This window comes from Rhagoletis zephyria, unplaced genomic scaffold (genome assembly GCF_001687245.7).
Source record: "Rhagoletis zephyria isolate East Lansing unplaced genomic scaffold, Rhagoletis_zephyria_1.1 Rzeph_scaffold_13309, whole genome shotgun sequence".
Classification (NCBI taxonomy): Eukaryota; Metazoa; Arthropoda; class Insecta; order Diptera; family Tephritidae; genus Rhagoletis; species Rhagoletis zephyria.
Window position 1 is genome coordinate 3,060 of NW_016170380.1, and position 12,571 is coordinate 15,630.

The 12,571-nt window shown below is 40.2% G+C and overlaps 1 protein-coding gene across 1 annotated transcript; it reads right to left on the bottom strand.

The window, feature by feature from the left end:
• Positions 1-2,739: 2,739 nt before the first annotated feature.
• On the bottom strand, positions 2,740-6,527 carry LOC108378085 (dystrophin-like; the record flags this gene model as incomplete). Its single annotated transcript, XM_017634385.1, has 3 exons — positions 5,631-6,527; positions 4,784-5,405; positions 2,740-4,733 (listed from the first exon to the last, which is right to left on the bottom strand). Coding segments are annotated over exons 1-3 (3,513 nt in total), but the record flags the coding sequence as incomplete, so codon positions are not given.
• Between the last annotated feature and the right edge of the window lie 6,044 nt (positions 6,528-12,571).

Sequence of the window (12,571 nt, forward strand, 5' to 3'; positions counted from 1 at the left end):
AATCCAAATATATTCAAAATATTTTTCCGCGCAACTTAAGCGTTAATTTTTTGGTTAAAGTCATTAAAAGGTATTAGAATTCAACGTTGAAGTCCCGTTAAGTCAGGGAATCTATCGCAAGCTGATCAAATATTACTAGCCCTGTTCTCATTTCGGTTTCATAATTCTTAAACGACACTAAAATATAACCATTGTATTACATACCTTTGTAGTGCCTTTTACCATCTCTTAGATATCTGTTAAATAACATCTAAAAGTACATACCTGTAAAGAAAAAAAAAAATATAAATATTAGTAATTTTCAACAAAGGATATATTGTTAAACATTTTACGTAATTTATATAAAGTGTGCTACCTTCAAATTTTATAACATTTATAAATTATATTTTTATATTTGAAAAGAAATGAAGCCATAAAAACTTTAGTATTGGTTCCTACTAAATTCAGAGTATTTGATCAAAGTAAAGACGTGTATTAATTTTTTACTCTTGACCTTGATTTTTGAACGATTTATTGGATCATCTTCCACTTAAATATGAATTCAATGGTGTTTTGATTTTATGCCTAGGCGGCGTTTCGAAGCAAAGCCTTTTAAAACACTAAACCAAGACACATAATACTGTGTTCATAGAATTACTACATTTCCAACCTATTCTAAAGCACTTGGCAACCCTTTCGTTTCACATCACCAATTTCCACCAGCCAACGGCGGAATTTGGTGAGGCAATGAAGTGTTGTTGCACGCTGGCAAACGGGATGAAAGTGGCATAATTGTAATGGGATTTAAGGCAAGAATTTTGTGTACAATGTGACAACATAGGTATGTTGTAGTTTGAATACCAGATATACATACATACCCTGCAGTGAAACCCCGAACTAGTCAGGAAAAATACTAGTTTACAACTAGAATTTCCTGACAGAAACCGAACTAGTTCGAAAATGTCCAGACTTGTACCAAGTACAAAACGATTTATGTATTCGTGTCCTGTTTTATTTGACTTCGACAGTTGAATACAATAGAGTACACAAAATGTTATAACTTTTATTTGACTTTATTGTAAACCGTTAAAGCGAGTACCATACTCGTTAAATAATGATTAATATTCATAATGATTATTAATTAAAGCGTGATTTCAATGATTAACATATAATTACTTAAAAAAAATTTAATTACATCATTAGTTTGTTATTTTTGATCATTTTCAATTATTTTCGAATTTTTGTAATTAAACGGTTACTATAATTATTTATTTGATTAATTTCTATTATCAATCAACAAGCCAAACTATAGACAAAAATTAAGAATATTTAATAATTGCTTGAATTATTTATTTATTTTATTCTTATCCAAATCTCAAATTTCAAACATTAATTATTACTTTTATAAATTTTTAATCAATTGGATTTATTTTAATGACAAATTTTATTTTTATTTAGTTCACTCAAAAATGAACTAAAGTATGCATTTTATTTTTAACTAAAATGTTTTCTTTTGTTTTCTTTTTAATAGCATTTAATGAAAAATGCATTTGATATCATGTTCGAAAGTTTGAAATATTTATGTATTTTATTTTGCTTTTAATTAATACTCAAAAAATTTAACACTAATTATTAGCAAATCTAAGGCTGCTAAATAAAAATATGTAATATATCAAAGTGGTTTTGGTCCATAATTGGACTAGTATTTTTCTGTCTATTTTGAACTAGATGAGACTGGTATATTTCTGACCGAAATCTGACAATTGCCATCTCGTAGGACATCCCCATGTTAAAAATACCAGTTGATTGTATGGAAAAAAGATAGTTGGCTGACTAGTTGAGCATGCGGTTCATACTAGTTGTGAGGTAGTTTACAACTAGTACATTTTGACTACAGGGTACATATGTGCAGGGTAAAATATAATATACACCTTGTAGCTGCTATTTTGAATGACGCAGCAATGAGAAGGTTGGACGGTCGTGAGACAACAAAATCTCATTAGATTTAGTGACATAACGGAGTAATTATGTACATCCACCTATATAATAATGGAATGATAGAAAGGCGTAAGATGAACGATATCGAAGGGTAGTTTGGGGATACCACATATTTGGATATGTAAATAATTGTCACTGCCAGCATGCGGTGAAAGGATATATTCCTTAGTTTTTAAAAAAAAATATGGTAGTTGAATTAGGCAGAGACAGTAAGGTTGCTGAACGATTGAAGAAACACACAAAATGTAATTAATGATTTGACTTCTTGTATTTACATGAATGATCTAGGAAAAAGGCCTTTTGACACGTAGAATCTTTAGCCTTGTAATAATTGGGAGTATTTAAAAAGGCTGCCTTATAAAAATTAACCAATTGGTCCTATTTTTGGAGTATAATATTATGTAGGGAATTTTGGATATTTTCAGTAGCAAAATTTTCGAATTTGAAGCCAAAAACGACTTTATCCGATNCACAAAATGTAATTAATGATTTGACTTCTTGTATTTACATGAATGATCTATGAAAAAGGTCTTTTTGACACGTAGAATCTTTAGCCTTGTAATAATTGGGAGTATTTAAAAAGGCTGCCTTATAAAAATTAACCAATTGGTTCTATTTTTGGAGTATAATATTATGTAGGGAATTTTGGATATTTTCAGTAGCAAAATTTTCGAATTTGAAGCCAAAAACGACTTTATCCGACGTATACAAGTAAAAGTTCCATTTAAACTCTCTATGCTCCCTACCTCTCTATCCACTTACCTGACTCAGTCGTTCTTGACTGTCGATGATGTCGATAAATAGCCGCATTCGATCGTCCAGTATCTGGAAACCATTCCTCGGTTGCATGAGTAGATTTTGCACCGCTTCACGTATGCTACCCGGCGTTGTGCTACACGAGCTGCTATCATCGCTACCCATAAAACCACCCCCACCACCGCTCCCACCATTGGCCATTTGTTGCTGCTGCTGCTGTTGTTCACGCAATTTCAGCTGCTGCGAATGCTGACGCAGCGCATCGGAACATTTGCGTAAGTAATCGTAGGAACCTTTGGATTTGTACTTGTCCGCCATCTCCTGAAAGCTATCGAGTATTGCATTGAAGTCGGTCATCAGCGGCGCGGTCGAGGGTGTAGTTGTGGCGCTTGTCGATTGCGAATGCGTCGATTGTGAAGGCGATGGCGAGTTGTTGTTGGCCGAATTGGCGCCGAAGTTGTTCACATTCTCCCGGCTCAACGCGGCATAGTGTGACGTAGGGCGGTTAGTCGGTGATGTGCTTAGTGGTGAATGGCTGGTTATGACCCGCAGCTCGGAGGTTAGCGAGGGTGAGAGAGAGGAAACCATGCCTGCAGCCACTCTCAAATTACCGCTGCTCGCAGAGCTGCCTAGCACCTTGCTGGGACTGAGTGCCTTCAAGTCTTCGCTCATTAAACGCAGATTATCGGAGATCTGATGGAAGCTTTCCGAGGTGATCATCGAGTGCTCGCCGCGTTCATTTTCCAACTTCGTGGTGGCGATTGCGCTTTTAGGACGACGACGTGTTGGTGGCATGCCTCCGCCGAGCTGCGCGCCAGGTGTACCAGAAGTGACGTCGGGCATTTGTAGTGGCTTCGAGATGAACGAGTCAAGTGTTTGTGAATTGACCAATTTCGGTTTCTCATCTGTTTCGGGTATCTTGTTAGAGCGTATGGCATCGAGAAAGAGGCGTAACTGATCGGAAGGTGTGCGTAGTTCGCTTTCGTGTGCTTTGCTGGTGGCTGTGTTGGCAGTAGGAGCGACTGCGACCGATTGCACTGACGCGCTGCGCAACGTATCGTCGAGATTCGGACGCTTGTAGGCCATTAACTGTGGCGGTTGCGTGGAGGCTTGTGAACGTGCAAGCTGTATTGGTGGTTGCGGTAGAGGTTGCAACTGTGGCTGCTGCTGCTGCAAGCTCGTTGGCGATTTCGACTCAGTAATGGGTTTCAGCATCTCCTCGGGTATATTTTGCTGATACTCTGAACGCATCGTGCTGCGTATATTATCGAGAAAGAGTCGCAGTTGATGTGAGGGTGTCTGCGCTTCGCCTGAAGAGCAAAGCGATGCGAGCGATTTACTTACGATCTCCGGCGAAATCATGTTGGAAGAAAACGTGCTACCGCTCTGCGTGCTTGGCACATGCAGAATATGTGGCGCGTTACCTGCGTTGTTTCCACTCAATGTGGGCGAGTTAGCGTTGCCGCTATTTGGCTGCAATTGTTGCGTCTTAGCTAGCTGTTGCTGCCGCTTCAACTCTGATAGCAGTTTTGCCTGCTCCGAGTACTTGCGTACGCTTTCTGTTATGGTGCGCAGTTGCTCTGAGTAGGCGCGCAGCTGATTTTCTAGGTACGCTTGGTCAGGTGCGCTTGCGCCATAAGCATAGGAAATTGGCCGTTCGCCCTTATGCCAGGTGGCCGAGCTGGTGACGTTGGTTGCGCCAAGCGCGGTGCAAGCGGCGCTTACTGCCGCCGCTTCGTTGCTGAAACCATGTTCTGTGCTGATCTGTCCCGACTGGCTACGGCCGTGAAAGGTGATCGAGTGTCGCATTCCGCCGCCACCGCTGGCACTGCTGACCAATCCAGCGCCATTGGCAAGCACATTGACGTCCGAAATGTTGGTGGCAGATAGGCCGTTACGTATATTATCAATGCTGGTGCTCTTTTTGCCACTAAACTTGGGCGTGCCACCGCTCGCATCCGGCTGTGGACTGCCCACGGACTGACGCGCATTTGCGACGCCTGGTGGAAACCGCCGCAGTGGTATAGGTACTGACGCGCATTTGCGACGCCTGGTGGAAACCGCCGCAGTGGTATAGGGGGTGGCTGATAGAGACCAACAGGCTTAGCATCGCTGTTGAAGCGATCTAAGCTGCGTGGGCGTGGCGTAGTGCCACCATTCAACTGCATGCCGCCATTCACAGCAGGCGAAAGCGGTTGTTGTGGCGATTGCGGCAGCTGCTGTTCGTTGATGCCTTCCAAGGGACGCGGCGTGCTATGCGAACGACGTGGCACTATCGGTTGCTGCAGCAGCGCGCCTCCCGACGGCTGCTGTTGTTGTTGAAGCTGCTGCGTCGCGCTAACCGCGCTTGGATTACGGTGTAGCGGTACAGGTGGGCAGTAATTGGTGGTAGCCGTGGCGGTGCTCGTCGCAGCGTTGCTCATCATATTCGAAGCCTGCGACACGCCAACAACACCCAACTTTTGTGACAGCGTGCCATGTGCTGTGCGTGTGGGACTATTGCGATACTGCTGAAAGAGCGCGGCGTACAACGCCTCCTTGTCTACGCTAGTGGCAGGTGTGGGCGTGCCTGCAGAAGTTGGCGCATTGCCGGTGGAAACCGGAGTGCTAGAGCTACTGCCGCCGCCACTGCGTAACTGCTGCTGCGTTCGTGTAAACTGCAACAAGCGCTGCTGTTGCTGCTGTAAGTTGGCGTGCTGCTGACGCAACAGCTCTTCCTGCTGTAGCTGCTGTCTCGAGGCGTAGTCAACAAAGCTGTTCGGTAATGCCTTGGGTCCACGCCTCAATGTGCTGAAAGCTAAATCGTTGGTACTGCTGCTGTAGCTAGTTGCGCCACCTGAAGTGGGTGTAGTAGACGCCAGCGTAGCGCTTGTTGCCGCCATGCTGGCNAAGTTGGCGTGCTGCTGACGCAACAGCTCTTCCTGCTGTAGCTGCTGTCTGGAGGCGTAGTCAACAAAGCTGTTCGGTAATGCCTTGGGTCCACGCCTCAATGTGCTGAAAGCTAAATCGTTGGTACTGCTGCTGTAGCTAGTCGCGCCACCTGAAGTGGGTGTAGTAGACGCCAGCGTAGCGCTTGTTGCCGCCATGCTGGTGCTCATTGACGCCACGGCTATGCTATGCGGGCGCGCTTGTTTGCTTGCGCGAAAACGTTGTGGCTCCGCATATTCGGGCACCTCATAGCCGCCGCTATTGCTTGGCCCGCTTGCGACGTAACTTCCGGAGCTGCCGCATGCCAGCAACGTAGACGCAGCAGCTGTGGTAGGCGCCGCATAGCCAAATGCCAATGCTGCTGTAGGCATTGTTTCAGTGGGCGAAGGGCTATTCAAAAAGGGATTATTGCCTTTCAAAGCGATCGGTGCGGCTGTGTTGCCGCAAAGCGGTGGCGCTACGGTGGTAAATTGTGTCGGTGTTGGCGGTTGATATTCGCTGATGTGCAAATCCAGTGCGCGTTCACGTTGTTCGCGTTGCAATTGCAATTGTTTCAGTTGAAACTGGTGCTGCTGTTGTTGTTGCTGCTGTTGCGCTTGTTGATTGGCAATGCTGCCATTTGGCGTGCACAGCGGATTATAATGTTTCGCAAAGGCATTACTATTGCTGCCCTGGCCGGCAACATCGTTGTTAATTTTCGTCGTATTTCCGTTGGCATTGTGCATCATTGCACCACTGTTACTGCTGGTCGACGTGCTACACGCTGCCAATGTTGTGCGGCTGGTTGTTGTCGAGCCAACGACGCTGGCCGCGGTTGTCGCTGCGGCGACAGCTGGATAGCCAGTTATGCGGAAACCACCATTCATTGATGTGAACGTTGCTTGTAGAGCTTGCGGAAGCTGCTGCTTGTTTCTGCTACGCATAAGCCCGTTGTAGCGCGGCACCTTTGTCGTTGTTGTTATCAATTGTTGACTCTGTTTTGTGGCAAGTATCCTTTTAACTTTATGTGTGGAAAACTATGGAAAGTATGGACTGTATTGTGTCAGCACTGTTGTTGTTTGTTTTTTTTTTGTTTTTTCGCCGTTTACATACTTTAATCGTTTCTGTCGAACGCATGCTGCAACTTTGAAAACTTTGCGCACTGCCTGCCGATTATCTTGAAATGTGCTTGTTGAATGTACCAATGTTGTTGCTTTAATTCCTGGTGATTACTCAAATGTTGTTATTGTTGTTGTATTTGCTACATTTGCAGCTCGTTTTGTGGCACTTTTTTTTCGAGTTTAAAATTTTTTTATCGCCGGCCTTAATGCGCATTTAAAGCTGTCGAAGTCGTATTCAAAATTGTTTTTGTTATTGTTATTTAACCTTTGAACGATACAAAAACGTTCTTTTATCAGCGCAGCTGAAATTTAATTACCATAATTGCCACTTTCTCAGTTTTTTGTGTTGCACTTTTCACTCATTTTGTTGTTATTAATATTTTTTTTTTTTTTGTTTGCGGATTATTCGAATTAACGCGCCAACTGCGAAATTGTTCATTATTTCTTTGGCTCATTTTTGTTTATTTTTATTTTCGTTACAATTCTTACTTTTGCCCGTCACTGTTGTTGCCACAAATTTTCGCTTAACCAATTATAATGCCTTTCCACTGAAAATGTCTCCATTTACCACACTTTTTGTTGTTCTATCTTCATTGCTTGCTTTTTGTGTTGGTTTTTGTCTTTGTTCGTGTGCGTCCTTTCACTCTGCTACACGTTAATTACATTGTTCCACATGATTCGCCGGCCATTGTGTTGGCAACCGCCGCCATCATCATTGCCATCAACTCAAAAACACATACACATACCCATACACACGCAGTAATGTTGCATAAAACTCGCATACAACTCACAACACTGCTAACAAAAAAGTGTCATCAGCCGTTGCGCCGTTTACTCGTTCGTTTGTTAGTTCGTTTATTCGTCCTGTATCGCTGTGCGCTGTCCAACGTAAGCAAAGCTGCCGCCACCACTACCAACACACTTTCCGTTGGTCAAGTGGCGATTTATTCATTTGTTAATTTGCTGACAAGCAAGTTGCTTGCTTTGCGGCTGTAGTTCTACGAAAGCTGCTTGCCACATGCGAGTTGTTTGCACCGTAATCGCATTCACTAATTCGGCTACAGTGCAATTGTGGAACTGAGTACCTGAAGTTGAATTCTTGCTCGTCGCGCTGTGGCACTATTTTCACTGCTTCCTATATCCGTTTCCCTTTCTCATCTCTATTATTTATGTTGCTCTCACTGCACTTCCTACTGTTCACCTTCATTAATTGCAAGTCCCCCAACGCTCGAGATTATCATCAAATTTGTCACGCGACACTTATTATGGTCACTTTAATCGTTTTTTTCACATTTCATTTCGCATTTTTTTTTTTTTGTTTTGGCACTTCAACAATTTGTTGCAGTTATTTTCAGCACAGCTACTGTTCAGTTGCAATCACTTTTATTGCGGTTATTTTTTGCTGTATGTATACATTGCGCTTGCAACTACAGTTGATGACATTTTTAATGGAATTTTTGACGAAAGCCAAATACACTTGGATATGGCATTTACACAAGCAGAAATCTAGCTACTCATAAACTGATGAATATACATATGTATGTTTGTGTGGGTTGAAAAATTCATGCAAGTAGAACTTCTCCATCAAGAGTGAATTGGACTGCATGCTTTATTTTATTCTTATAAGCGACATAAAAGAAAAGTTTAATAATTAATCTTAAGTTGCAAAAAACCCTCCCACACATTTTTTATATAGATATGTTTCTTCATTGCTTTTGCTTTTGGGTGCTTTTTTCGCGACATTTTTTTTTTTTACTCGCACCTCGAAATTTTTTTAGAAATACAAAAAAAAATCCTGAAAATTTGAGCCCTTGATATTAATATTAAATTTAAAATTTCCAGGGTTTTTTTTTAGGTATTTCCTACAAAATTTCGAGGTGCGAGTGAAAAAAAAATAGTCGCGAAAAAGCACCGTAATATGTATATTATAATAATCCTAGATTGACGCTTACACAATATGCTAACTGTTTTAAGCAGGAAGGCCTACTCGCCGATGTACTCGCGTCTGTGAATCTTGTGGTCAGCATGACTACCAGTGGATTTAAAGAACTTTTGGACTTAGCGCCTATGTTTGCCTATAACATCAATCGATGGAGAGTCTCGAATGAAACGTCCTACTCTTACCATCGATACATTAAATTCAAAATAAGTCTAAGAACGCCAAAGGAGGTTTTCAACAACAAACTAAGTACATACTTTATTGCCAAAGATATCTCTTCGTGGCCCTGCGATTTTTTTTTAAGAAAGGGGCGTTTTTGTTTCAGAAGGTCCTCAGGGTAGTATAGGTTAAGTTATTGTGGCAGACCCCGAGGGACTCACTTAAATATTAATTACATTGTCCATTGTGTTGCCACATTATAAAAATTCATTTAACAGTGATCAATGGGTGCTAAAACCAATGCTTCGCACCTCGTCTTCAAAACAGCTGCGGTAGTAGGGACCCGTGACGTTGCTAAGCTGCACCGAGTGAATTCCTAAAGGACAATGTCCGCTCAGTACCTGTACGAATGGAATGCTGACACATAGCTAGCTACTGAAGCTCTCTTTAACGCTTGCGGTCAACAACCACAACAACCAGCCAGAAGGACCTTGCAACTTTGCATGTATGGGTTATCGCCTAGCGCTCGCTGAGCCGACTCAGAGCACATCTGTCCAGGAGCATGTCGCAGGTTGCCAACGGAACTCATGTGCCTTTGATGTCCGAAGTTACGGCCTCGAGCGTCCCTACCTAGCCAATTCATCAGCCCTCCAATTTCCAGTGATGTCACTGTGTCCTGGGACTCAAATCAGCTTGACATGAAAGTATTACGAAGCGGTTCATTAGCAATCCAAGCGCTCTGATTGCATAACCAATCGGTTGCCTCTTTTATAGCAGCCACCTCCGCATGAAAGACACTTCAGAGATCCGGCAGTCTGAACGTAAGATTTATTGGCAGCTGCTTACAGTAGACATCTCTCCAACTCTTTCCCTCCACACTCGATGCGTCCGTGAAGATGTTTATTGGACCTCTACTTCAAAGGCTTCCATTCTCCAATTCGACCCTTGGAGGGATGTGCATGGAGAAGGATCCGTTTGGGTCCAACCTCGGAACACTCCGAATAATTTCTATCGGTAGGAAGCCGAATTAAATAGAACCCAGAGAAATACCAACACGTGCGACACTGAGCTTTAGAATTTGGCGCCAGCGTAGGAGTTGGCCGGAGCGTGATTTCATGCTGAAAATTTCATTTTATATTCTTTGGCGTATAACGCCAAATGTCAAGTGAACAGAGTTCTACCTAAATTTCCAAAGACCAACATGTCTATTACTTTTATCGCTAAAGTCCATGTGGCCATGTGGAGGACAAAACCTTGGTCCAAAAATGCATGAGAAAAAAGTAAAGTCACCCGATAACTATCTTTTCCACTTAGTGAATACCCTTGAAGCTTTCTTACACCAACGCATTAAGTTCAGTACGACAATTTTCCCTGCATTTTTAAAATACTTATATTTTTCATCTTTTCAAAAAAATGTGATAGCATCAGTTTCATTTAATCAAATCCACAACAGCTCACATCACATTAAACGAAATATTCTTAACTGCCTTCGAGAATGTGCGAAATTAATAAAATTTAAATAAACGCCCGAAGCAAGATCCATCTAAAATACCATGGAATGGATATATGACACCTATTAAGTTGCAGTGGAAGTTCGAAGTTCGTTATATTTAATACGTTTCTAAATTAAATGTGTACGAGAGCATATAGTATAAACATGCATCCATCTAAAAAGCTCTTTTATTCTAATACACACATAAACTCGCATTTTTCATCACGTTGACACCTTTCAGAAGCAATGCTTGCCTGCTTTCCTTTTAGTCATCATATCCATCAAAGCGCAAAGATGGTTTAGCGGTTTTTGCCGCAGACACCAAACCTCAATCCAAAAACCATTTACTTGTACACACATACCAACATACATACATGCGAGTACAACAAATTCAGTGAAGCAGTCAAAAGGAGCGCCAACTCCAAGCAAACGTGAAGCTATGCAAAGTGACTGTGACATGGCATCTTTTCCATATTTTCCCTTTTGGATAATCCATTCAGTGCATAAATTTTGCACAGCGAAGCTTAGACAAACCAACATGACAACAAAGAATATATGTATGTATGTACATAGTATATGTATAAGGTGCGAGGGGTGAACAACCAAGAAAACAGGAGCCTGCAAAAGGGGAAGAGCAGAATATCGCAAAACTGTAGAATAACTAGAAAGCGTAGGCATGCAGTTGAATAGCAGAAAACTAAGTTTAGCATTGCTTGCTTGACAGCTTTGTGAAATGTTCTTAGGTTGTTTGTTTGGATGCGAAAATCTTTTGTAAATATTTATTAAAAAAATGCGCATAAATTATATTTTCATATAGAAATGTGGATATCATGGAAGAGCTACGCATGCCTGCATTTATAGCATTGCTGTAATCTTCCAAGGACAAAGATGCAGCTATCACGATAAAATAAACCAATATTTGTCTGAATCTACAGTTACGAAATATCAAGGTTTTACAAACATTTGGACGTATGCATAAAAATTGAGCTTAAGCTGCGACTCGACCTTCAGTACAAATTCTTGAGATCGAGCTCACTCCATCAGTGCAAAAATGGAGTCTGAGCTGAACCGCACTTTTTATGCATGAGGCCCATTGTGTTGTGGATGGAACGACAGCTTTACAGAGTTATATGAAATTTGGAACCATATAATAAATCCATGTCACTTAAAATCCATCACACCACATCGCATCAGCTTCTATTTCCGAGCGTCACTCATACTCGTTTTACACATTACAATATGTATACAAATTCATATTCTTGGTATTATTATTAATATTTATATTCGTATTGTAAACATTAATATTTATATTTATATTTATATTTATATTTATATTTATATTTATATTTATATTTATATTTATATTTATATTTATATTTATATTTATATTTATATTTATATTTATATTTATATTTATATTTATATTTATATTTATATTTATATTTATATTTATATTTATATTTATATTTATATTTATATTTATATTTATATTTATATTTATATTTATATTTATATTTATATTTATATTTATATTTATATTTATATTTATATTTATATTTATATTTATATTTATATTTATATTTATATTTATATTTATATTTATATTTATATTTATATTTATATTTATATTTATATTTATATTTATATTTTATATTCATTTTCATATCCTATCATATCATATGACATCATATCATAATATATCATATGATACCATATCACATCATTTCATATCAAATCATAACAAACAAATCAAAACAACAAATGCAAATTCCAGAAACATCCAAAGTTATCGCAAGCTAATATCTCGCTTAACATTTCACTTGTCGTTTACGAGCTATCTCCATTCGATTTAAACACTCGTTCTCTGTTTTATGTATANATCGCAAGCTAATATCTCGCTTAACATTTCACTTGTCGTTTACGAGCTATTCCCAATCAATTTATGCACTCGTTCTCTGTTTTCTGTGTTTCCCATAAACATCTTCATTTAGCATATCTACTATGTGTCGTGTTTTGTCATTAGAAATTCCAACTAAATTCTTTCAAGTTGAGCTGGGAAAAGCCTATATACTTACGTAACTTTACTGCAATCCTGCTCGTTCCTTCGACTACCAACACACATACATATCTCTTACATCTTGTAAAATACCTAATGCTGCATAAGCGAGCACAGAATGCGCTTATCCTTCAACGTTGGCATTTCACAAATGTGCAATATCT